We start from the raw sequence: 26864 nt of genomic DNA on the forward strand, positions 1-26864 counted from the left end.
TTCAGGTTTTAATTAATGTCACATTTATTTTCCTTGAAAAACATGGATAGCAGTCAGCAACCAAAACACTCATGCACACCGTACCATAAACAGGAGTGTTTATAGAGTAAGATAAATTAAAATGCAATCATAAAATGTACAAATCTAAAAGTAGATTACCCTGATAGTGTTATTGTGGCGGCGATAAAGTACATAAAGAACAGAGGCCACTTTCTGATGTATAGATGTATAGAGCACAACAGTGACCAACCGCTTAAGGCCATGGTTTAGCTTAAAGAAAAATAAAAATAAAATACAAAGTTGTGTTGCCGATCTCTGACTGAATGACTCTGACTGGGCTTCTGAATAATGAGAAGCAAACTGAACATCTCATTGGCTGATCATCTCCATCATTGCTGGTTGAACTGGAGGACACATAGCCAAAGAACTTTGTACCATGTGTTGATCAAGTCGAATATAAAGACTGCAATAGGGGTTAACCAGAGATCACAAGTGCAATGCACTGTATGGCATTCAAAGGTGATGTGTTATGGATAACAGGTCCACCTTTGTGTGACTAAGAGTAAACAAGAGTTCACTGAACACCATCCATTTCAAGGCTGTGTTAACCAGTACAGAAGACTTGCAGTTATACTGTACTCCAAACAATCATAAGGTGGACTACAGTTACAAGAAGGTTCAGTTACAGACTGAACACTTCAGCATAAAGGGATAGAAAGGACTACTTGGAGTGGGCATAGACAGCCACAGGACTGCCTTTGTGACTTCAGCGAGGGGGCTTAATCACCAGTGTTAGCATGCTAGCATTATTAACATGTGGCTGCATAATGTTTGTACATGCATTCATAAGGTAGAAGACATGGGTAAATAAATAGAAACTGTACCAATGTATTTGGTTATTAAAAAAAAAAAAGCTTTAGTTGATTTTTAAAACCATAATCAGAGGGTTTTTGCTTTGGAAGAGGTCAACAGTTTTCTTCACTATCCAGTTGAGCTATTTCAAGTGTTCATTCTGTACAGTCAGCATTGTTTATCGGAGAACAACTGAAAATGTCATCCTAAGCTTTGTGACGAAGAGTCTTAGTAGCTATGTTTGCATTTAAACTTGCAAATTAGACTGGAATATTGCATGAAACATTTGCGAATAAAGTACCGTTTCCATTTCATGTGTTCCAGAGAACAAAACAGTCAATTCCTGGGAAACTGGCATAGGGAAAAAAGAAAATCCCCACATAATATGATTTAATATGATGATATGCAATAAAAATAAGTGACCCAGTCACTTGCTATGTTGAGGCACTAGCGATTTGTTTGCGCGACCAGGTATTTATTTGCAAATGTATTTCCATTGTAGCTTAATGCATGTTTTTTTATGTATGTAATTTCCATTTCGTGTTTATGCTATATCCCAGATTTGCATGAAAATACATGGATGTAAACATAGCAGATAATGTCCTCTACATCTACTCAGTGGCCCCAGAGAAGAAAATCTTTATCCCGAGCCCTGTGACTTTTAGCAACTGCCCTGCAAAGGTTATTTTGGGAAGCTAGTTGCACCTTTTGCAACCATTCACATAATCCTTACAGTAGCAAAACTGTCCTTTGTTGAGGAGCGTGACGCTAAACAAGAGTCCATCACATTGTCCGTGTCTCAGAAGATGGGTTTGATCTTGGCTACTGTATGCAGATGTATTTCTTCCACCACGACTTCGAGAGCATTTTCATTTTATCAGCAGTACTGTGGACCTTCCTCTCTCGTCTGGATCTTCGATCAGAGTGTCGGAGCCCGACGGAGATGGCGGCGTCAAACACCTCCTTAAGGTTTTTCTGTGTGAGAGAGGAGCATTCTATGTAGGCTACCGCTCCCATTTTGTCTGCCAGCGCGCGGGCGTCCTCTTCCAGGACGGGTCGCTCTCGGTGCCGTGCCAGTTCGATGAGGACCTTGACGTCCTGCCGTAGGTCGCACTGGGTGCCCACCAGCAGCACAGGGGTGAGCGGACAACGGCGTCGGATCTCTGGCACCCATTTTTCACCGATGTTCTGGAAGGAAGTGGGACTAACGACGCTGAAGCACAGGAGGAGTACGTCAGTCCGCGTGTAGCAGAAGTGACGCAACTTATCGAATTCATCCTGAGGTAGAGAGAGAAAAAGGAAATCGTCTCATTACTGATGTTTAGAGGGTTTTGTAACACAAGGGCTCTCTCAAAAATCATTTGCGGGATTCCAAATTGTTTTTTGAAATAATTAAATCCTTTAACTAGTTCTTGGGGTGTTTTATAATTCCCTGAAGCAATTAAGTGAAGTTATAGGTTGGCGCTCGCAAAGAACATTACATGTGGCACACGCTTTAATCTTAGAAACTCTTCCAAAGTTTTCAACTCTGGCACACCCCGTTCCCGTTTGTGCTGTACAAATGAATCGAAAGTATAAATCTGCTGAGCTTTTGGAGAGCAGGGCCTCGCGAAAACTTTGAAAACACCAATTAAGCTCGACAGATAAGAAGCCAAACCTTTTCAATGTCTACGCTACATCTATTTCTCATTACAAAATGCTAGGATTCGGATCAAATGTGAAACATGAAAACAAAGAAGGTAAACCTATACTGCTAATAAATATACAATGCTGTAAATAAATAAACAGCGGCTGAAATGTTATCATATTTAAATGTTATCAAATATCTTTCATATATTTTGTTACATTTGCTTTTATATATTTAACTAAGTAACCACAAATCACACATTAAATGCACATGAATTTGTTGAATCTATTTTTCATTTTCTTTAGTGCAACCATTATGATTTGAATGCATGTAAATACTAGTCATATTACCCAGCCCTCCAATTATCACTCAAATAAAATAAAGCACTTAAAAGTACATAGACGTCAACTTACTGACGCACAGACATCGCCTGATTGACTTTATTTGCAAAAGACTGTTTTCTTTTGTTGACATGGACACCTGCACAACATTAATGGAAGTACATCCAAACTGAAAGAAAAAGTCTTTTGTCATGCTAGCCTTTGTTTCTCTGTATTGGGCAAAGTGCATTTGTTCTTTCTCTTTGAAATCTAAATGAAAGCCTGGGAAACTGAATCCTTATCTTCCCGTGTTTGCCTGAGCTTGCCTCTGCATGGCTGTGTAAAGGGATTAATAGGTTATGTACTAAGAGGGCAGAGTCATTTATTTGTTAACTCATTTAATGCATGACAAAGGAGTGTCAGTTTCTGAGGTTCAAAGCCTTACACAAAACCCTTCGACAAAACAATATAATATTCCAGTGTGGAAAGCAGAATTAATGTACAGCCAGGGGGCTTTTTGAATTATTTTCAGTGATATGTGATGGTAGTTACACAACTGCAGATTGAAAATAATCAGTGCTGAAAACATTTTTTGGCATCACAAAAACATCACTTGGAGGCAAAACCGCTGGACAAAATAGAACCCTGCCTAAGCCTGCATGGCTCAGGAACTGAGAGGGAGATCCAAAAACTGGAGTGCCAATAGCTTGAGGATTGTTCTTTTCGCTCTCTTTACGATTTCCTCACAGTATGGCGTCCCCGCAGAGTTCTTCTAATTGCTACGTTTTTGTTGTGCAATCACTTTGTCATCCAATTTCCAAATCCTGGTTCCAGAGAGTGACAGAAACACCAACCCCAAATAAAAAGATCTAGTTATTTGATGTTCCTCTCTGGGGTGCGTAACGCATGGGATAGTTGAGGTACGAGACTCGGATGCAGGTGGAGCTCTTACCTGTCCTGCAGTGTCACAGAGCTGCAGTCTCACTGGCTGTCCATCCACCTGTACGACCGCTGGAAAGAAACAAAAAAAAAAGGGAAAGGATGAGTCATTTTACCACCAACACACGCCCATCTTTCCATTTAGTCACCTGACACAGTGAACAAACACAACTGCACCACTTTAAGACTTTACAGACTTGAAGAAAAGTATTTATACATTCTCAACTTTATATCTAATATATGAAGTAAATACACACACACACACACACACACTAATATATATATATATATATATATATATATATATATATAACACACATATGAAAGTAAAAGTGAGTGACACATATACACATATACACACATATACTTTTATATAAAATTTCTTAAGATTACGTTAATAAATGTATTTTATATAGATTTTTATCAATAAAAAAGTCTCTAATAATAATATAACTATTATATAAATAAACATTATTATTATTTTCAAATAACAGTTTGTAATGTAATAATCTTAATTTAACAAAGGCTCTTTAATAATAATAATAATAATAATAATATAAAAATATTCTCAATAGCCTTCTTATTATAGAATAACAATTAATGTTCCTTATTCTTATTATATTTTATACACCCTCATGCACATATTCAACAGCTCAGATATAATTTGGGTTCTTGCAGCACATAAACAGCTCAGCATCTCACACTTTACATGTTTTGAAGGACTGTACATGCTGTTAAATCCCATCAGCATGTTTTTTTTCCCCAACATGGCACAGTAAAGTCATCTGATGAAACACAGTAACACCGAGGACCTGCTGATGGTGTGTCACATCAAAGCGTTCTGCGCGTCAGGCGCCTATACTGTGGAATTGTCTCCAAATCCCTGTCATATGATCTGCCTTTAATTCAGCCCTCTTCCCCCTCAAAGAGCCACCTGTTGAATTGCATAATTGCTCTCATCTCTAACTGCAGAGATTTCTGATCTGGTTCCAGGAGAGTGAGAGTGACATCATCACGGGCTCCAGCAAACCATATCTGATCACACATTCAAGCAAGCGGACCCAAGTTTATGGACCAGATTCTCAGGTCAGACATTATTGTGCAAGGCTTCCTAATTACAAAGACGTGCTTGTGGGATCTGACCACTGAATGCTTCTTGTTTGAAGTCCATTCATAAATTGTGAAACCCTACTCTGGTGGAAAATGATGTTATAGTACTACAAAAGCACTGCTTTGGGATCTGTTCAGATCTCATATCAGGAAACATAAAAGATTGTACAGTAAATTGGCACTACAAATCAGCTTTCAAGAAACCTCTCTCGTGTTTCACAGCTGCTTTCACAACTTTTTATAATATTTTTGAAAACTAATAAAATCGATAATGGAATTTTGCACTTGCACTTGGTGGTCAAATATTTCTTGCTTCCATATTATATCTGTTATGACTTCAACATACATATTACAGTCAAACATATTATTACATATACATATTATTATCATACATATTACAGTTTATTGATTTTTGATACTGTTCAACCTACACCGCATAAACTGTGTGTATATGTATTTTTAGTGACCTAATGGTCACTGACAAAATTGCTGGAATAGTGAAGCTGTTTCTGTTAAAAGCTCGTGCATTTGTTTGCAACTGATTCGCAACAACGCACAATTACGAGTCTAAAGGCTCACCTGAGAAATCGTCAAACGCTGTCGGGACGTATTTTGTTGGATAACCGTTGGTCGTGTAGCTGACAATCAGGCTGGTTTTCCCGACAGCCCCGTCCCCGAGAAACACGCACTTCAGCAGGCGGCCCTGGCAGTGCGCGGGACGCGGGGATCTGGGTTTGTGCGGCGGCACCGGAGGCGCCATCAGGTGACTGTAATCCATGACGCGCTGCTCGACGGGACCGCAGGTGGACCGCACTCCTAATGGAGTGACCCAGGAAAAAACCATCAATAAGAGCCCTCTAAAAACGACTGTGCGCTATGAGCGCTGCGTGAACGCGCTTGATCCGGTGCAGTGCGCGTAAAGCGTCAATTTCATAAGCTCCAAACTCTCAGAAGCTCCACAGAACACTACAGACTCTACAACAGCTGGGTGAGGAGTGAGAGAGACAGCTTTTATACTCAGCCTTTATTTGCCTAGCTCCTCCCTCTTCATGTGGCTTCTTTAGCATATTCATAACGCTTGACCTCACTCGAAACAACACACTTAAGTGTGTCTGTTAATAGATGTAAAAGCCTTTCGCTCTTCATATTCAGAGAACATCTCCAATTTCAACTCTGTTTATATGACATATGCTTCATTTTGCTGTAATGTCCTACATGTTAAGCCTATGTCTTATTTATTGCAAGCATAAACAGTCATAACGGACTGGCAGCTTTGTAGCATTTTAAGTGTGGTGAAAGGTTATGTTTATTTATTTTGAATGCACCTTTTTATTTTCACAAAACGTATTTTGAGATAAAACATCGTCAGGTCCTCTTGACTGCAGTGAACACCTGTTCTACTTTAAGGGGTTTGCAAACATAGAATCATCAAAAAATATTTCAAACATTAATCCAAGAGGAAAGTGTGCAACCTAGTGGCACATTAAGGACATTTATGTTTATGATTGTTAAATATGACCAACAAAACACTATAAAAAAAAAAATCACCAAAACGTTGCGTTAATAAAATATGACAATGCTTTTAGGAAAACTGTACAGTTCATATTTACAGCACACTATAATGATAATTTGGTATCAGAATTGAATAATATCTGACTGATCCCTTTCACCTTCTCCTTTGGCGACTGTGCATTCAGTTGAGCTTTTCTGCCACCTAGTGGTCAATATTTACAACTGAGTTTTTTAAATATTTATTTTAATAAATGTATCTACAATATGCACATATTATGAAACAAAGGGATGCCGAGTAACCGACATACAATATGATTAAGTACTTTTCACTTTTAGTATGATTCTATAGTTTTATATATGTAAGATGATGGCTATGAGTCACCGTTTGGACTGTAGAACGTACCAGGGATCTGATTATTTGTCCAGTTCAGACTTCATATCTACTGTAATTGGTCTCAAAGTATATCATAAGTTCATAAACTCTGAAAATTATTTTATGGCCAGATGAAAGGCAAGGGTAACAGGAAAGCTGCACATTTCTGGGTAAAGTACAGCAGTCAGCTGTGACCTCATTGGAAACAATCTCCATAAGTGATTACGATATTCTAATCTCATTCTGACATGTTCAGGTGAAATAAGTGATGAACAGAAACAGTGTCTGTATTGATTTTGAATTAAACTGACTGTATGGGACCAGATTTACATTAATTCAAAGGACTTAGTTTGTCATTAAACTGTATGAGAAAAAATAATATTGTCTGTGTACATAAATGATAAACTATACGTTATAAATTATACGTTTCTGAAATTACATATGTGTCTCGTATTTGTCTCTTTGTCTCTTAATGTCTGATGAGGACATTATAGGTATCAGTTCTGGTGGATGATATATATATATATATATATATATATATATATATATATATATATATATATATATATATATATATATACATTAAAAAATAAAAATAAAACAAAAAGATTGAAATTCTCAGTCACTTTACCAGCATGCACAATTATTTTGTGTGTTCAAGTTTTTTTTCCTAAAAAAAGTCTCTATATCGCAAAACCAAACAAAAAATTGAAAACTGAAACTACAACATAGAGCACATGTTAAAGTGTTATCAGCATCCACTCAGGCCTTTGATTGAACCCTATTAAAGCTCAAATGCTTCCTGGAGTTATTAGGAAGAGGTCAGAGGGAGGAAGGTTAACCTTTTTAAAAAGTGCTGTTTGTGATGATGTCAAATTAAAGGCTTTTCTAATACATTTTAAATCTTATGTTTTAATAACCTTTTGTTGTGCTTTACAGAAGTACACATATTTTAAGCACATTCAAAAGTTTGATTATAATTTTAACAATAGTGTAATTACAAACCTTTTTTTTTTAATGACACAAGTTTAAATAGAAATCACATTCATGTGTATTCATGTAGCTAAATCTTTGTCAGTGCATTTGACAATAAACTTTACACCATTTGTACTCTTTTTAAAAGTATGCTACAGGGTACTATTTTGTTAACAAGGGTCCCTAAATATGTCTCATATGGAACCATATCACCTACTTAACTATCTATACTGTTCTCTCTGGAGCACCATAAAAGTGGTCCATACATCTCATCCATATAGTCCATGTCTTCTGACATCATACAATATTTTTGTGTGCCAAACGAACTCCTGTAAATTTAAGCCATTATAGCCCCTAACTTTTAAAATGCCATCGGATTCTGTGATTCAAAAGACATTGACTGATTCATTCTGCCACATGAGGTCAAAAGGTCGCCTGACCTCAGTGATAAGCCACTTGGTGATTCTTCTGGCGTGTTTTTTTTTTACAAAGGTCAGCTGTCAGGTGTAGTGCAGTCAAGTTTTGGTGTACTGTAGGGTGGCGAGAGGGATTTGCTTTAATGGGAAATTAAACATACACTGAAATAATACCAAGAGGACAAAACATTGGAAAAGAAAACAACATTGTGGTTTTAATAGCTCTTAGGTATTTTAACAGGCTTAAGCTGCCCACGCATACACACACACACACACACACACACACCAACACAATGAGATATTTCGAGACTGGCATAAGTAAAAACCCCATTTGGAAACTGGTCCTGCATTCTATTTCCGGCAGGCGAGCTGCAGTCAGTCTGGATTCAGAAAGCCCTCACTGCTTTTACTTCACTGAAGTCATCCAGGTTTATTCAGATAACTCTCAAGGGGCTGTTACTGTACAGGTGGTTCAAGTATCCTAGTGTTCTGTGTTTCATTCATACACTCATACTGATACTGAAATGTGGAAATGGAAACGTGTTTTTTACTTCTCAGAATTCCAAAGCCTTTAATTTTCACCCAAGATTGTTCTTTGCATGGTCCTCCCTGGTTTCTCCTCCTATATAAGGCCCTGTGTCATTAGCTCCTCCCCCACTGCTGCAGAGGCGGGACTCTGAGCACAAACTGCTAATTAAGACAATTTTGAGTGACAGCGTGTAGCTCCTCCTCCTCTGCGAGGCGTCTCAATGGGCTTTGGGTTTAGCTCCACCTGGAGTGGGGTCCGGGGGTGGTCCGCCACCCTGGGTCAGGCGATGAAGGCTGCTCAAAAGAGAAGAAAACAACTATTATGATCAGAAACATCATGAGTCAACTTGACTTGAAGCACTGAAAGGATAAGAGGATCACTTCTTGCTGTAGATGGCGCTATACTCACAAGTCCTTTATGTTGTCAATGTGAGTTTGCACTGCTATAAAGCAGCTGTCCACTTTGTCCTGTAAAAGAAGAGAGCGACATGAGCAGCAATAGATGTGTATTAAAATGAATTTTCAAAGTTAATATTATTTATTATTTCTTTATATGTCAGGATTTCATGTTTAATTTTAATAACTTTCTTTTTATTTTTCTTCTCAGTGTTGGGCTGTTTATTGATTAAAAAAATAAATTTTTCATATTGCTGAATAAATCCACTATATATATATATATATATATATATATATATATATATATATATATATATATATATATATATATATGGATGGATGGATATTGGATGGATGGATAGATAGATAGATCACCTCTTGCTGTAGATGGCACTATATATATATATATATATATATATATATATATAGTTTCTTTAGAAATCTATTTATTGTTTGTATTATTCCATAACACTGCAAAAATGACTACTTGTATGGTACTGCATTATTATTATTATTAGGTATTATACAATACATTACAAATGACCCTTAGTTAAACACACATCTGATGTCACCAAACATCATGGTATTAACATCTATAAACTATGTTTTTTATTATATCCAGTGCTTAATATATTAATATGTCTGACTAAAATACAAAGGGAATGAGATAAGATGAGATGTCACTGTCATTAAAGCCCACAGAGATTGCGTTACCTGGTGCCTTGTGTAAAACAGAGGGACAGAGAAGACAGCAATCACACCTGAAGAGCACAAGATGACAGAAAAAAAAGCATTTGGCATTAACTGATCATAAAACATCATAATCTACAGTATGTCAATCTTTCAAAGTAAATCTAATTAAATTGGAACAAAAAATATCCAAATAACTCTGAGGCCTTTAAATTGGAAATTTACAGATTAACCACTGAATGCAAGTTATAAATAAAATAAAAAATAAAAAATAAAGTAGCTGGACATCATACCGATGATGAGCAAGGTAAGGCCATTGCAGAGGTTTCCCAGGAACGTGACCAGATACATCAGCAACAAGAACTGGGAATAACAAGCAAACATTACATAACTCGATTCCTAAATGGTTGTGTATGCAAACCGGTGTACAGAAAACGCAAATCCGATTCCTCAAGCCACTTCAGCATTCTGTCAAACCAATGATTTGATCTGATTTTCTGGGATTATTATCTAACACAGTGCGTCTGGCCCAGAGAAAACGCTTCTTCTTATATCTCCTCACTCTTAAGTTTCTAATCACCAAGTCTGAAACTGGAAACCGCGCTCAAGACAAGACCCTCTTGTATCCTCCCGTCTCATACTACATAAGACCACACGTGTCCCATGTCACATTCCACACAGGTCACAGTGTGACTCTGTGACGCCCCGAAACTTGAGGACTATTACGAGTTTCAGCTGAAGACTTTGCAGTGCTCGGCTGGATTTAGATGTGTTTGAAAGACAAAGTTTTAAATAACTGCTCCTCCAGTATACTAAATCATCACTGTATTCACGAATATGGCGTAATCTAAGACATAAAAACATCTTGAGAGCTAGACGCTTCAGGATTTTACTTTTCTCTCAAAATGCAGAATATTATTTGAGATTATGTAATTCTGTGCTGTATTGGGTGGAAGATAATCTATGTCAAATCTATGCCACACATGCCTGAATATACGCCCCAAAACACTGTCAGAAGTATTTGGCGTGGTAAGCCTCGAGTGTAATTAGACTGACAGCTGTGAGCGGCATTATTTTAAGTGCACAGCTGAGAGGCCTGAAATAATGAAAATCATTTTTGTCCTTTGTAGAGGACCTTTTTAATTGCCACAGTGGTTATGCACACATCTTTGGATTTATTAATGTCATGGAAAGAGAAACAGTTACAGTAGGTATATTAGTTTGCAATTATCATTCGTATTTGATGTATAACAGACTTTTTTTTTAGATGTAAACAAACAAGCAAGAATAAAGTAGTTGGTTTCTTTCTGCTGGGGAGACACTATGCATCAATAGAGTAAAATATTCTTATGAAATATGAGAACTTGCCATGAGTGTTTCTCATTACAATGTGTTTCTAAGGGTTTTCTCAAGATGTTGTATATATAAACCTTTTTTAGCTGGGTCTCAGGAGGATTGTGTACAAAAACAAAAGCCACAGCTACCACATTCAAGTACTGAATATGAAAGGAGACCAAAAAATGATGAGAAGATGAGAATTTTAATAGAAGCGGACAGGAAGGAAGAGAAATGAAAAGACGAATGTGAAACATTCAATAAGAGATTTCACAGAGAGAGAAATAAAAAAGACTAAATTCAAAATTCTAAGATAGGAATCCTTTTTCATCAGTGTGGAATATATTTCATTGCTCTAGCTGACAGATTCAGATGAATGAATTTTACACAGGGTCGTCAGTTCTCAGGCCTCACCTTGAGAGAGTTGAACAGGTTTCCCACGAAGATGAGGTTCCTCAGTGTGTCCACGGCAGAACTGGACAACACGATGGCCTTCTGTATGTAGTGCTGAGCCTCTTCCCCACTTAAACCGATGTCCAACTCTAGATATGACCTGCAGCACATCAATGCACAACACTACAGACATGGCCTTACACACTGACATTAAACGTACAGGTACATTTTTACGATCCAAAGCAGAGCCCACAATTGTTTCTTTAACAGTTGCCAGTTGCCGTTTTGGCCCTATAAAAAATAAAAAAAAAGTGACATGCAATAAACTAGACTTTTGAAGACCTTCACAAAATGATGTAACTTGGGGCTATTTGTTACTCCAAACATGTAAAATAATTAAAAATCAATCAAACACTGCAGTAAATTTAAACTAGTATACTTTATTAAGTAAAGACGAATCCAACATTTATCATAATTTTGTGTAGCCAAAATATGAGTATAAAACTATTTCCAACAAGCACCTTGTAGTCTCCTAAGGTTTAAACACAAGACTTGTGATTCCAAATTAATGTGAAAAACTGTTAATTTTGTGAAAGAATAGTAGATTAATCATTATGTTAATATATTTATTGTTTTTAGCTTATTTACACATTACAGTTACTTCCACTAAAAGACAGTCTTTGTGTGATGTTATGTTTAAAATGATTAAGAAATGTGCTAATAAAATCAAGGCTAAATAGATTATTGTCTAGAAGATCCCCACATAATGTTGCTCTACTCAATGAGTATTTTGGTCCATTTGTACTAAGGTGAGGATATGTTGAGAAAATATCTGGAATCAGCTCATTAAAAACCAAAGAAGACTGGAGAAGAGGTCAGAGACTCACTGGAAAGGGTGAACTCCATCTCCCAGCTGGAGCACATGCAGCAGTTTGTAGTAGATTCGGGCTGAGATGGTGAAGCACATGATGACCAGGGAGAGCGAGGACACCACAGAGATGATGCTCAGCTGGAAGAGGGACAGCAGCCCCACCACCAGCCCAGTCAGCACCATCCCCGTCCGCTCCATATCCTTCCAGAAGATCAGGTCCATCACTGCATGCATCGAAAAAAAGAAAACAGTCTCGCGTTTAACAACAGCTTTGGTGGACAAACACATCTTGGGTTGTGGGTGGTTTCCAGGGTATGCTTTGTCATTGCTTAATGTAAATATTTGCTCCTTCGGTGATCTCTAAATACTCTAAATGTACTCCTACAGTGTTACTTAGATTCGCAGTGGCATGTTTCTCCTCAACAAGATATGATTCATGACTATATCGCAAACGTGTGGGATTCATGTCAAAGTTTAATACTTCGGATTGGGGTTTTGAGGGCACCTCTAATAAAATGGATGGGAAGCTCAATGTGATTTGCTCAAGCAGGACATGTTCTTGGACCAACAACCATGTTGGACCTGAAACAACATTCAGATCAACCAATCAGATCTTAAGGATAGGCTTAACTCTGGGGTTGCATCTCGAACAACATCCTTATCAACTTATACCATTAAGGTGAAGGATAATGTAGAGCAACGAGTGGCTGATACAAACCAGAAACAGTCTTGTTTTACAAATCATGTGGCACTATATTTAGTCTTTCTCCACTGTTTCAACAGAATTGGTTCCAGAAGTATTTTTCCCATTCATTTTTTTTTTTTTTTTTTTTTGTAAAGTCACTTTTTGTTAAAAAGTTGTAAGCCATGAACCAAATACATTTTGATTTGAGGCAAAACACATATTGCAAATCTGACAAAAAGGTATGTATCAATGCAAATGGAAATGAAAGATCTACGATACAATGAAGCACTGCAAATACCAAAATAAAAATTATGGATACATATACAAATATGATTTTCAATATGTGTATAATGTTAAATATAGTTTATATTGTACTGTATATGAGAGTATAGGGAGACTCACTCTATTATATAACTCACAGTGCTTCATGAGAGTGGGAAGCCATTGAAGTGTTGTTTTGGTATGATTTCTTTAATTCAATTTTCTGATTGGTGGAGATTTGTCTGCAGATTTATGGGTAATGTAGTTTTTGACTGACGAAAATTAATGAAATGTGTACTTTTTTGAGCCAGACCGTTATAGAGATTATCTACAAGAGATTTTAGACAAACCTTTGGACAGAATCTCAAATCTGAAAGTATAAATGTCACATAAAAATAAAAAGCATTTGATGATAAAGTAAAAAAATGATGTATGAGCAGATATAAGGCAGCAGATGAGGTGACAACATGGTAGTGAGGTAATCAGCTGTTTATAGGCTATATCCCTGCATAACGATTGGCAAGATTAGATTAACTAGCTCCTCCCAAACCTCTGTTTAGAACTCTATTTTTTAACAAACACTGAAACAGAATGTTACAGTGAGGAATACTTATACAGTGATGGTTTAAAAAGCATCAATGTAGATAAATGTAAAACAAAACTTCTAAGGAAGGACAGAAACATTGAAGCTAGAGTAAATGAGTCGGTGGGTATGTTTAAGTTATTGATGACAGAAAGACAAATTGCAAGGAGTCTGTTGGGCTGACCTCGGCTATTTTTAGTCTGTGTAAGAAGGAAGAGAATCTAAGAATTTAAAGTGGTCCCTTTAAGCACCTGCTGACAGCGCTCAACCTGCTTCCCATTGCCTATCAATAGTCTCGGCTTCTGCACATAACATAGACTCTCAGTAATAAGTAGGCTACAACCTTTCTTCTCAAAAACAAGCACTTCTCAGTGTTATAAAGCCAGTTTTATTCAGTAGGAAAACATTCTGTACCCTGTCTTAAGGGACTTGTATAAGTAAAGCAATAGCTTACAGGCTAACACTGTGGCTAATCCATTCAGAATTACCTCAGCGCTAATGCCATTCATGTCTGTTGTGAGACTCTGAATGGTGGACCTAGCAGAAGGTGGATGGACTATTTATAACCTAAACGCAATGTATAGCAAGCCTCTAGCCTCAGTCAAATCTGTCTATTGTTATGGCAGGTGGTTCAGCTGACGTATTTGACGCAGTTAGCTTTAACAAGCTTGCTCGGCTCAGGCATTATACACAAACGCAAAGCTAATGACAATCTAAACCTGTTAGCAACTTAGCTGGTTGGCAATGGGAAATTGCATTGCAACCAACAAAGTTGCTAACTTAGTTAGCAACCATGGTTTTGGGAAACGCACCCCAGATTGAATGAAGGTTAGTGAATTTTCAGCAGTTTTTCAGTAATGTTAGCAACAAACACATGATTATTTGTTCAATAATACAGTCAGTTGATTATTATCACTAATAATTTTAGATTTAGATTTGCCGTAATGACTGACTACATACTTAATTACCAAATAAATAAACTTGAAGAAGGATAATGAGATGAAGATATATGAGAGAGATATGAAAGTAGCACAGTTAAATGTAGGGTCTATAATTTAACATTTGACTTGCAAACGCTGCAATTAACCAATAAAGTGAATAAAAACTGAGAATAACCTCCACTGTATTATGTTTTATGAAGTTAAACTTCTACATGAACGTAAACATTTCCAGTTTGCATTCATTCTCTATCTCCCGCACAAAAACACATTGCCTCATTCCATGAGATGCACACATATCTAATCAGAAACGGTAAAAACGATAGACTGAACTCCAATGACAGCATAGGATCAAACTTCCAACTCTTTGCCATGTGGTTCAGACGGAAATAAAGTTCACCTAACTCATGTCTCTCGGTGCTCTCAGCTCAGATAATCATATTCTCAAAGCCCCAGTTGGTGTATTTCCTGCTCCCTCACCTTTACTGGTCATTTTGGAGTCCTCATGGGCCGATCCCTCTCTCGCCTGTGTCCCTGATCTTCTCTGAAAACCCCTCAAGCTGTTTTTGGCTGGGTCTGCTCTGTCAGCAGCCCCCCGGCCCAACAACCCAAAAATAAATCTGCACAATTGTGCCCGCCCCATTAAAGAAGACAGAGGCAGTTATACTGACAAATACACTCACTCACAACTACACTGTACGTACTGTACATCTACATGTGATCCGTTCAGACAAATCAATGATGTAATACATACCTAATATCTACACTGGATTTTAGTATAATATATATACTAGATTTGACTCAACTACTGTTATGAAGAAGACAAAACATACTAGACCATGCTAAAAAAAATTCAAACACCGTTTAATCACTCAAATAATCATACTCATGTACACGCTATACTCTGTTTAATATAATTCTTTACAGAATATTGCAGTTTTATTCTTACTTTCCTTTCCAAATTGCATGTTCATCTGCTTATAGCATAATAAACAACACTTAAAACTGGAAGCTTCTCAGGTTATGGGGTTCAGTACCACAAGGCATGTCTGTTCAAGCTGGTTCTAAAGTTTGTTCTAAATTTGGAAAAAATGTTATGCACAAAACAGTTGGACACAGGGTTACATGTAAGTATGTTTACGCTGCAAAAAAAGTCACATTAAAAAACGAGAACTCTGAAGCAGTATGAAGCCCATTTGAAACACCACTGACTTTCATTGTACGGAAAAATAGGTCACACTTTATTTTAAGGTTCAATTCTCTCTGTTAACAAATCATTTAATCATCAAATCATGACTTTTGTCTTTTTGCTGCATATTGATAGTAAGTTATGTTCAGTTAGGATTAGGGATGTAGAATATGGTCATGCAGAACGTGTGCTTTATAGAGAAAGTACTAATAAACAGCAAATATGTTAATAACAGAGATGTCATAAGCAACTAGTTAATAGCAAGAACTGGTCCCTACACTCTTAAGAATAAAGGTCCCAAAAGGGTGTTTTATGCAGTGATGCCATAAAAGAATTGTTTTTGGTTCTTAAAAGAACCTTTCTGTAACAAGTTCCTAAAAGAACCATTTTGAAGAACACTTAAAAGATCTAAAGAACCCGTTTTGTCTATGTCGCGAGTGGGGCGGGGCCGAGAGGCGTGGGAACGAGGAGTGAGGCCAGGTGTAGTGATTGGAGATGAGCTACACCTGCGCCCCACCGCTAGTATCGAGTCCCACGTAGGAGATGGAAGGATATAAAACTGGAGTGACGACCGTGAAGGACGAGAGAGGACCAGGCCTGGGATATTATTTTATGTGTTTGCTGTTTATTTGTGCGCGTCAGTCGCCGTGAGGGGCTGACGCGCTGTTTTGTTTATCTTTTGAATTATTAAAATTATGTTTTGATTGTGCGCCGGTTCCCGCCTCCTTCTTCCCGATGAATAGGAAGTCTATATCGTTACAGTCTATAAATAACCTTTTATGCATTTGAAAGGTTCCATGGATGTTCAAGTTTCTTTATAGAACCATTGATGCCAATAAAGAACCTTTATTTTTAAGAGTGTATACTGAAGTGTTATGGAAAAAGAAAAGACACTGTGAAATTTATTGTGTGTGTATATTGTGTGGATGGTTTTGGAAAAAAATTTGGAATGTGGAAGGATAACAGCAGCTTAATTTTGGGGTGAAATTTCCTTTAAAGATACCTCAAAATCCTACATTTAACTGAAAAGTATCATTTCTGTTTTCATATACTGCATATAATACAAGTATTTTTGTGTCTAACAATTTGTTTTTGCCGTCTTTATATATATATATATATATATATATATATATATATATATATATATATATATATATATTAGGGGTGTAACGATACGCGTATTCGTATTGAACCGTTCGGTACGACGCTTTCGGTTCGGTACGCGGTACGCATTATGTATACCGAACGGTTCGTTGGAGTAATTAATTATATTTGAAAAAAAAAAAAAAAAAGAGAGAGAAAGAAATATAATGATATGCGTTCAACAAGGTAGCCCAATAACCCAAACAACGTAACAGGCAACGCCCCTGACACTCCCGAAGAAGAAAAAAACACCATCTTATATGTTTATGTTAGGCTACTCAGCAGGCGCTCGCTCACTCAGTACACGCTGAAGGCTCGTTGCAAAATAGCCAATGCGTTTAACAGACCAGAAATGAGAAGATCCTCCAATAACCAACAGGTCTGGTGTTTGGGTCCACTTTGGATTCCCTTTAAGCTATAATGGTGATGGCAAGAGAGTGGTGGATAAAAAAACAACGGTATGTCGCATCTGCAACATGACAGGGTACACCAGCGGGATTACAAAAAAAAAAAAAAAAAAAAAAAACCAGCGGGAATATCTGGGATATATGCGTCAGTACTATCTGGGAAAAGACGAAAAAAAGGAGAAACATGCACGCAGCAAACTATCCCTGCAGCATTTAGACACTATAGCTTACAGGGAATCCAACCCAAACACCAGACCTGTTGGTTATTTTAGGATCTTATATTTCTGGTCTGTTAAATGCATTAGACATTTTGCAACGAGCCTTCAGCGCGTGCTGAGTGAGCGAGCGCCTTAGGGGCCGTTCACATATCGTGCCTAAAAACGCATGGAAAACGCTAAGCGCGTCTTTCTCCTCCTTTCCAAAGCGCTCGGGCAGAAGCGCTCATGAGGCGTCTGTCTTTGCTAAGCAACAATGACGTGCTCTCTCCATGAGACGCGGAAATTCCAGCGAAGGGTAAATGGATTTGCAGCTCTAAAAATCGCTTGCAGTAGCTCTGCTACTGAATTTATTTCAAAATTGCAATCCATATACAACTATGATCAGCTGATCCTTCATCTTGGCTGAGCTCTCACGGGAAAGGATGAAGCTGATTGGTTGGTTCTTGTCACATGACCCGCGGTGCGCTTGCGGCATTCTGAAAAGTTGAGATGTTTTTACATTTTGCTGTATCTAAAACGTATCGAACCGAACCGAACCGAACCGTGACATCAGTGTATCGTATCGAACCGAACCGTGAATTTTGTGAACCGTTACACCCCTAATATATATATATATATATATATATATATATATATATATATATATATATATATATATACATAGCACAAGAACATATGTTAAGAAAGGTTTTTTTTTTGTATAATCTATTATTCTATTTACTAATAAATTAATTAATTATATTTTATTATTATTTCCCCCCCCCCCATCACTCTATGGTGTGTGCTTTCTGTGGAGAACAATGTATTTTAGGCTTTTATTTCCCTACGATATTTTTGAAAAACAAAAAATAAATACATCAGTAAGTGTACATGTAAGTGCTTTGTGAATGTACTTTGAGAATCACTGAATAAACAGACCTATTGTGCAGTTTTAATGTGTGGCATGTTCTTAAAGTGCACCTGTTTCTGCTAAAGATTACTGTGATTGATTGTGAACATCTGTTGTTCTGGATGACGGCAATTTCTGTGTTGTGTTTACATGAGGTTTTGGACACAGAAGGCTCTTTACAGTCAGTATTCTTCAGTGCACATGAGAATGCATTAAGCCAGCGCCCTTCTGACCTCCAGGCCGGACGCACACGCCAGCCCTAATGGCTCTGAGCCGTATGGCACACACAGGCAGCATGACTCTGCTTTTACTGCTCTGTGTGTAATAATGAAGACAGACTGGCCAGGAATCCACTCAGTGGCATCAGCCCATTACAGTTCATCCCCTGAGTGTGTTACCATGGCGACGGAAACTCTATTCTCCAATAAAACTCCAGCATTTGTTTCACATGTGGGAAGCCGGTGCTTCTCGTGAACAAGAGAAACCGTATCCCTGGTATCTGTTTTACATATTGACATGATTAAGTGCTGTCAGAAATGACCAGGCTTTAAAGAATATGGCGTTTAGAGCAGCCTTGGTGAAGCAGGAGCTGGGAGAGAGACGGGAAGAGATGTCTAACCTGCTATCTGGAGGCAAACTGCAGGCCCCTCTGTTAGGTTGAGAGTGAAGTAGCGCTGCGCACAGAGCTGTTCTTCCTGAGTGTTTCGTCCAGTGGTGGGAGGCGCTGTGTGTGACGACTCCACCTTCTGCAGGGTGGCGGTGGTTTCCATGGCAACAGAAGGGTCTGACCCATGAAGCTGTGGTACTGCAGACATAATTCACAATTAATCAGCATGATACTATCTGGATGACACTGTATCTACGGTGAATAAACATTAGTGTTTTCAGTATATATATATATGCTTATGCAATTATAAATAATTGATTAATAATTGAATAACTTTATTTATAATTCTTTTTGTTATTTAACGTGATTATAGTCATTATAATTCCTATTCAATTAGCAATAATGGTATAAAAAAAATCCAATTAAATAATTAAATTCATATCTTCACACACATAATTGAAATTTGCTTTTTTTTTATTATGTAAAAATATTTAAATGAATAAATAATGTTTTATTTTTATTATAAATTCGATTAAATAAAAATGTAAATTTAGAATTTTTATTTACAAATAAAATGAAATTGTATTATTATTTATTAAAGAAAACAAAAATAAATAAATTTACAGTTTGAGATTTATTTACACTTAAAATTAATTAATTTACAAATTACAATGAAATGTATGTTTGTATATTATGTGTGCATACACACACAAAACACACACACACACACAAACACATCATTTAAATTATGTAATTTTATTAATTATGTAAAATGTTATTAATAAATAACAATAACAATTTATTTTATTTTAAAACAAATAATTATATATTAAATATAATTAAATACTAATTAAACGTACTAATTAAATAATTATTTATTTGATATAACCCTTTTTAAATTTAGTTTAGAATTATATATATATATATATATATATATATATATATATATATATATATATATATATATATATATATATATATATATATATATATATACTCAGCAGATTATTATTATTAATCAGTATTCAAAAACAAGGTATACTTGCCATTCAGGGTGTTAGTAGTTTCTACAGACTTCCTATGTAGTTGTTCAGATATTTTAGTGCATTGCTATGCTTTTCATTTGGGTTTTCTGGGTGGCTTCTTTCTGGCCAAAGACTAAAGACCCCACCTCCAAAGATTTTCTGACCATATCAGTTCCCTTTAATTCAAGTCAGTGTCTGCTTTGAATCAAGCTATTTTAAAATGCATCATGCACACATTCAGTAGCACACATCTAATTACATTTAGTATACATAAGCACCTGTTATTTGCTCATCTTGATGACTGCATGTTAAGTTGTGTATGCCTGAGATCTCCTCCTTTGCTTCCCATGTCCTTGTGTCTTTATCCTGAAACTCCTCCACCCTGTGAGTCTGTGGCTCTAGAGTCCACTGCAGGCTCTCCTCCTCCGCGTCTCCCTCCCCTTCTACAGTCAAGAAGGCATGAGGGTCCCACTCCACAGCAGGGGAGTCCGGAGGTCCCTGGGTCTCCAGAGTGTCTGTGCGGAGCAGTGACCCTCGGCCGCCCCTCCCGCTGGTCCTGCGGCGTCCCGAGTCTCTCCGCGATGAACCATCGCTCTCGGAGAAGGCAATGTAGGAGAAGGTGAGCTCAAAGGAGTTCTGACGCGGTGTGCTCCACACGGAAGAGCTGCTGAGACATGCGTCATCATCCTCCAGGCCTTCATCGTCATCAGACCATTCCCTGGCCGTCTGCAGTTCTGGGAAGTCAGACTCCTCGTTTCCACCTAAGGTAAAATCGTATATGATTAGGGGTATGCAGATGATGGCTTTTAAAGGGACAGTTAACCCACAAATGAAAATTACCCAATCATTTACTCACCCTCAAGCCATCCTAGGTGTACACGACTGTCTTCTTTCAGATGAATACAATCAGAGTTATATAAAAAAATGTACTGGCTCTTCCAAGTTTTATAATGGCAGTAAATGGGTGTTGAAATCCAAAGAAGTGCATCAATCCATCCAAAAAAGTGCAATTTGTAAAGAAAAATGTTCCAGGAGGAGACTACGCCTACGTCATCCGCTGGAACGCCACTCTCTCGTGAAAACTTGTACAACAGTCAGTGTACGCTAGAGATTGCAGTTTATAAAGTTGGAAATATGGTTATTTTCCTTGCCCAACTGCATCAATTCACTTCAGTAGGCCTTTATATACCCCCAGAGCCATGTGGAGCACTTTTTATGATGGATGGATGCACTTTATTGGACTTCAAAATATCAACACCCATTCACTGCCATTATAAAGCTTGGGAGGGCATGGGCATTTTTTCATATACAGTAACTATGAAACAATAAAGTCATCTACACCTAGGATGACTTGAGGGCGAGTATATCATGAGGTAATTTTCATATTGGGTGAACTTGCTACATCGTTAGATGAATGGCATCTACGCTAATATTAGTCTGTTTCTCTCAAAGGTCACCGTAGCCACCAGATCCAGTCTGTATCCAGATCAGAGGGTCACTACAGTCACCCGGACCCAGTACGTATCCAGACCAGATGGTGGATCAGCACCTAGAAAGGACCTCTACTGCCCTGAAAGACAGCGGAGACCAGGACAACTAGAGCCCCAGATACAGATCCCCTGTAAAGACCTTGTCTCAGACGACCACCGGGAAAAGACCACAGGAAACAGATGATTCTTCTGCACAATCTGACTTTGCTGCAGCCAGGAATTGAACTGATGGATTCGTCTGGTCAGAGGAGAACTGGCCACCCAACTGAGCCTGGTTTCTCCCAAGGTTTTTTTCTCCTTTCTGTCACCGATGGAGTTTCGGTTCCTTGCCGCTGTCGCCTCTGGCTTGCTTAGTTGCGGTCACTTCATCTACAGCAATATCGTTGAATTGATTGCAAATGATTGCACAGACACTATTTAAACTGAACTAAGCTGGATGATGACATCACTGAATTCAATGATGAACTGCCTTAAACTGTCATTTTGCATAATTGACACTTTTTTCCTAATTAATGTTTTTTCAGCTGCTTTGACACAATCTGTTTTGTCTTAAGTGCTATATAAAGAAAGGTGACTTGACTTAATCTGTCCCTTTTAGGGGCTATAATAGATGTGGTTATCAGGAAAACATGCAAAGATAACCGAATGACTCATACTGTATATTTGAATGTGTGTAAATACACTGTATATGAAAATATTACCGTCTGAGCAGGGAGGCGTGGAGTCAGGTGTTGAGCTCACTGTTCCGAAGTCCTCTGAAATGAGAGAGCAATAAACGACGCTCAGTTTAAGGGAATCACTTGAAATTTGATTGTCCTAGTGTGTGTTATTATTATTCCTAATATATTTCCATTAACCGGTCAGCAAAGAACACAACAAGAATTCTATAGCAATTTTAAGTAAAATGTGGAAATTGTCCAGCGATGTGACTATTTTCATCATGAACTGTTTAATTCAGAAGTGCATAAAAATTCTGTTTATAAAGTTCATATGAAACTAATTCTATACAGCTTAAAATGAGTAAAAGGAATAGTTCACACAAAAATAATACAAAATTGCTGAAAATTTACTCATTCTCAGGTCATCCGAGAAGATGTAGATGAGTTTTTGTTTCTTCAGCATAACAGGTTTGGAGAAATGTAGCATTACATCACTTGTTGATCAATAGATCCTCTGCAGTGAATGGGTGCCGTCGGAATGAGAGTCCAACCAGCTGATAAAAACATCACAATATTCCACAAGTTATCCATCCATTAACATCTTGTGAGATGTTTGTCAGAAATTCTGACGGCACCCATTCACTGCAGAGGATCCACTGGAGAGCAAATGATGTTACATTTCTCCAAATCTGTTCTGATGAAAAAACCAACTCATCTACATCTTCGATAACCTTAGTCTTGTTATTCATAATTTTAATAACAGGACAGAAACTATTTTCTGTTTTCTGTCTACAACATTTCCTCCACTGTGGTTTTTGAGAAAGCTGCTCTTAACACTACATGCTCTTTTCAGATAGTTGCTGTTGGTCATACAGACCTGTCCTTAAAGTGGGCAGTTCCTGCCAAGAATCAACTGCAAAGTGAATCAGCCTTAGCCAGCTCAAGTCTATTTGAATATTATGGGCATCCATAAAAGAGACCTGTGATAAAAGCCTCTGAGCCTCCATTTCATGTTTTGCTCAGTGGGATGAGTAAAACAAACTGAGGAACAAAGCTTTGTTCAAACCTTTGTTCAAGTCAGAGGTTTCCTTTTCAGCTCTCTGTCATTATGCATCTGGTCTATAAACTCATACATTTAGTGCCATATTACATTTATATACAATCTTAAAAATAAAGTTTCCAACAGGGGGTTTCATACTAATGTGATAGAACATGAAAAAGATGTAATAGAAGTATTTTTTTAACTCGTCTTAGGGCTGTGAGACAAAAGAATTATATTCAACTTTATTATATATATATATATATATATATATATATATATATATATATATATATATATATATATATATATATATATATATATATATATATATATATACTGTATATATAATGGAAATATTTATTTCTTCAGATTTTTAAATCCAATTCAATTTTACATGTCAATGCAAAAATAAGCAAATTTATCAAATAATTATTTCAATATGATTTTAATAAGCTAAGCTTCAACTACATATTTTTTCCCTTCTCCTGTCATGGGGGGCCAAATCAAAGGTCATCATGGGCCCTTCAGACATTTTAGCTTCTCAAAAGATTTTCTTTCATTTTTGCTTTTTAAAAGAACCATTTTCCCCATGTTTATTTATTTATTTATTTATTTTTTAATTATGAAGAACCTTTTGTTTAGTGGAATGGTTCCATGGATGTCAAAGGTTCTTCATGGAAGGTTCTTTAAATGCAAAGCCATTAAAATAATGTTTTTTGAGTCATCTAGTACATTATAAAATTTACTTCAAATCAGTGCTGTAAAATGATTAATCACGATTAATCAAATCCAAAATAAAAGTTTTTGTTTGCATAATATATGTGTGATATGTGTATATTTATTATGTATATATAAATACACACACATGCATGCATATATATTTCAGAAAAAAAATGTTATATATTAAATATATTTATAATGTAAATTATTAATATAAATACATACATTTAAATACATGTAAACATTACAAAAATATATATACTGTATATATGTGTATTTATATATACATAATAAATATGCACAGAACACATACATATTTTATGCAAACAAAAACTTGTATTTTGTATGCGATTAATCGCGATTAATCGCTTGACAGCACTACTTAAAACATTTTTAATTTGTGTTTAGTTTACCTTCTTGGCTTGGAAGTTCATCATAATATTGTATTTTTGTTTTACAAATACTTTTTTCCCCTCTCAGAAAGCCAGCACAGCCACAGACCCCTGATTTAAAAGATAGAACCAATGCATTTCACCTTCAAACATCCCCATCACAAAGACTAGATACTAAAAGCAGTTAATAACAATAAAAATGCGTTGTTTTTTCTGTCTAAACTAGAATATCATTTGTAATATATTCAGTATTCATGGTTACACTCACAATCTATAGGACAAACTGTAGAAAAAGAAATCAGTTGTAGCAATTGTTACACCAAATTATGCCAGATTATAACGAATGACAAGGATTCTCAATTTCATTGCCCTTCCCTCAAATACACTTATAAACAGCGCAAGTCTTAAATCGATGCTGCATTCATAGGTCCAGAGCTAGTACGCACTGCAACATCAGCAGAATCCAGCAAAACAGACGAGTGAATGAACGCTGGAGCCAACAACAATCGAGATGATGCATCAGACACAAAGCAAGAGAATAAAAACACGTCAGCAGCATACAGAGACAAATACAGAGACAAAGGAGAGACTCACTGCAGTGGGAGAACCCTAAAACCTGACCCATGCTCCATCAAGGCACCGCTGGGCCCATCCCTGTCCTCCGTGCTGTGGCACTCCTCTGCTGGATCGCTCTCTCACGCTCTGTGCTCTTCACGCACCCCTCCCTCGTTCTCTCCTTTAGTGCACTGCTGTTTCTCTTTCTCTCACCCTCCCCTCTCTTCATCAGACGGCCCCTCCCAGGTTCACTCGCTCTCTCATTCTCTGCTGCAGCCGATGGACTCAGAATGCCACTGTGTGTGTGTGTGTGTGTCAGTATGAGTGCATTCATGTGTGTCTGCTCTCTGTCATCTCAGATCGACATCCTCTTTATGTCAGTCTGGATGAACATGTTGCACCCTTAAAATGACCCAAGAAACATTTGAATTAGCATTTTTTAAAACGACATATTCAAAGGTTAAACGACAACAAATAAAACTCTAAATAATGCAAAAAGTAACTACACAATTTTAGCTACTTCAGATACAGAAATTAAATTTTTGAATATGAAATTATGGCTATGAAAATTGGAAATGCTGATTAAATATACTAAATTATAGTGGTGTTCCGTGTGGAGTATAAATTCAGCAACATAGACTTTTATATCTCTCGTGTGTGTGTATGTATGTATGTATGCATGTATATATATATAAAATGTGCATTTCTGTAAGGCTTGATTTAATAGTCTAATGAGGCTTTTGTTTGTGTCCACTGCCTTCAGCAGAGCCAAAGCCTCATGGGTTTTGAAGTACTCTAGCAAATGAGAAGTGCTCACGTGGTTTATCAGCTACTGTACATCACGATGTAGGACGAGTACAGCAGCCCACACAGGTTCACATTCAGACAAATCAATTCAAATCAAACTACAGTTAAAGACTCACTTTCATTTTTTTAAATATATTTTTTTGTTTTCCATAATTTCACTGTTATTTAGTATAATGTAATTATGATATTATTTGTAAAAAAATTATTATTATTTAAATGCTTATTTAAAAATAATTATTTATTTTAAAACATATATATATATATATATATATATATATATATATATATATATATATATATATATGCTTTAACCCCTTAACTGTCACTCATATTTTTGAACAATGACTTTGTAGTGTACGATCCAAAATTAAATTTGTATTATTCATGAATGAAAACATTTGGTAACATGATATTGATGTACCATTTACATAGTAATGCAATGTCTGATTTAAAAATGAGTTTTAAAGGATGATTTTTAAGATTTTAAGTTTTCAGTTGACATATAATTTCTCATGATTTCTAAAATGAATATAATGAAGTAAATGTAGGCGTCCCACAGAGCGGACGGGTGACAGTTAACAGGTTAAAATAAATAACATATTAATATATATATATATAATTTTTTTAAATTTTATTTTTACAAATTTTATTAAAAAGTGAACACAGTAAAAAAACACACACACTGACATAGTCTACACCAGGCAAGATTCAACTATGAAGATAAGGAATAATTCATTATAATCTTGATTATTTTAGTTGTGTATTTGGGGCAGCTGTGGCTTAATGGTTAGAGAGTTGGAGTTGGAGGTTTGAGTCTTGGTGCTGGTAGGACTTGGGGGAGGGGTGAATGAACAGCATTTTTCCCAGGGGGCAAGGAACTCGACCGGAAGTTGAAGTCGGGTGGGGGCTGCCATCTT

General features: G+C 36.8%; 2 protein-coding genes across 3 annotated transcripts; both read right to left on the reverse strand.

Annotated features, from left to right (window-relative positions):
- On the reverse strand, positions 1-5843 carry LOC127972814 (rho-related GTP-binding protein RhoU). Its single transcript, XM_052576616.1, has 3 exons — positions 5428-5843; positions 3752-3810; positions 1-2130 (listed from the first exon to the last, which is right to left on the reverse strand). The coding sequence occupies exons 1-3, from the start codon at positions 5690-5692 to the stop codon at positions 1675-1677; spliced, it is 780 nt and encodes a 259-aa protein (XP_052432576.1). The 5' UTR covers positions 5693-5843; the 3' UTR covers positions 1-1674.
- A 2403-nt stretch (positions 5844-8246) lies between these two features.
- LOC127972828 (reticulon-2-like) lies at positions 8247-25329 on the reverse strand. 2 transcript variants are annotated; one of them, XM_052576650.1, is made up of 10 exons: positions 25180-25329; positions 22474-22527; positions 20561-21043; positions 19270-19455; positions 12354-12561; positions 11488-11626; positions 10032-10101; positions 9763-9809; positions 9062-9120; positions 8247-8946 (listed from the first exon to the last, which is right to left on the reverse strand). In XM_052576650.1, exons 1-10 carry the CDS (start codon positions 25208-25210, stop codon positions 8871-8873), a joined length of 1353 nt encoding a protein of 450 aa, XP_052432610.1. In that variant the 5' UTR covers positions 25211-25329; the 3' UTR covers positions 8247-8870. The 2 variants fall into 2 exon arrangements, with proteins under 2 accessions (XP_052432610.1, XP_052432611.1); XM_052576651.1 differs by lacking the exons at positions 19270-19455; positions 20561-21043; positions 22474-22527; positions 25180-25329 and adding an exon at positions 15285-15436 and having other exon boundaries at positions 8314-8946.
- Positions 25330-26864: the final 1535 nt, after the last annotated feature.

Source organism: Carassius gibelio, chromosome B15 (assembly GCF_023724105.1).
Source record: "Carassius gibelio isolate Cgi1373 ecotype wild population from Czech Republic chromosome B15, carGib1.2-hapl.c, whole genome shotgun sequence".
In the NCBI taxonomy this organism is placed as follows: Eukaryota; Metazoa; Chordata; class Actinopteri; order Cypriniformes; family Cyprinidae; genus Carassius; species Carassius gibelio.

Coding starts and splice junctions, on each gene's coding strand:
- LOC127972814 (XM_052576616.1), bottom strand. CDS start 5,692: ATGGTTTTTTCCTGGGTCACTCCATTAGGAGTGCGGTCCACCTGCGGT. Junction 3,811..5,427: donor AGCGTTTGACGATTTCTCAG/GTGAGCCTTTAG, acceptor GTTTCTTTCCAG/CGGTCGTACAGGTGGATGGA. Junction 2,131..3,751: donor TCTGTGACACTGCAGGACAG/GTAAGAGCTCCA, acceptor TCTCTACCTCAG/GATGAATTCGATAAGTTGCG.
- LOC127972828 (XM_052576650.1), bottom strand. CDS start 25,210: ATGGGTCAGGTTTTAGGGTTCTCCCACTGCA. Junction 22,528..25,179: donor TTTAGGGTTCTCCCACTGCA/GTGAGTCTCTCC, acceptor CTCTCATTTCAG/AGGACTTCGGAACAGTGAGC. Junction 9,121..9,762: donor TGTTTTACACAAGGCACCAG/GTAACGCAATCT, acceptor CTTCTTTTACAG/GACAAAGTGGACAGCTGCTT.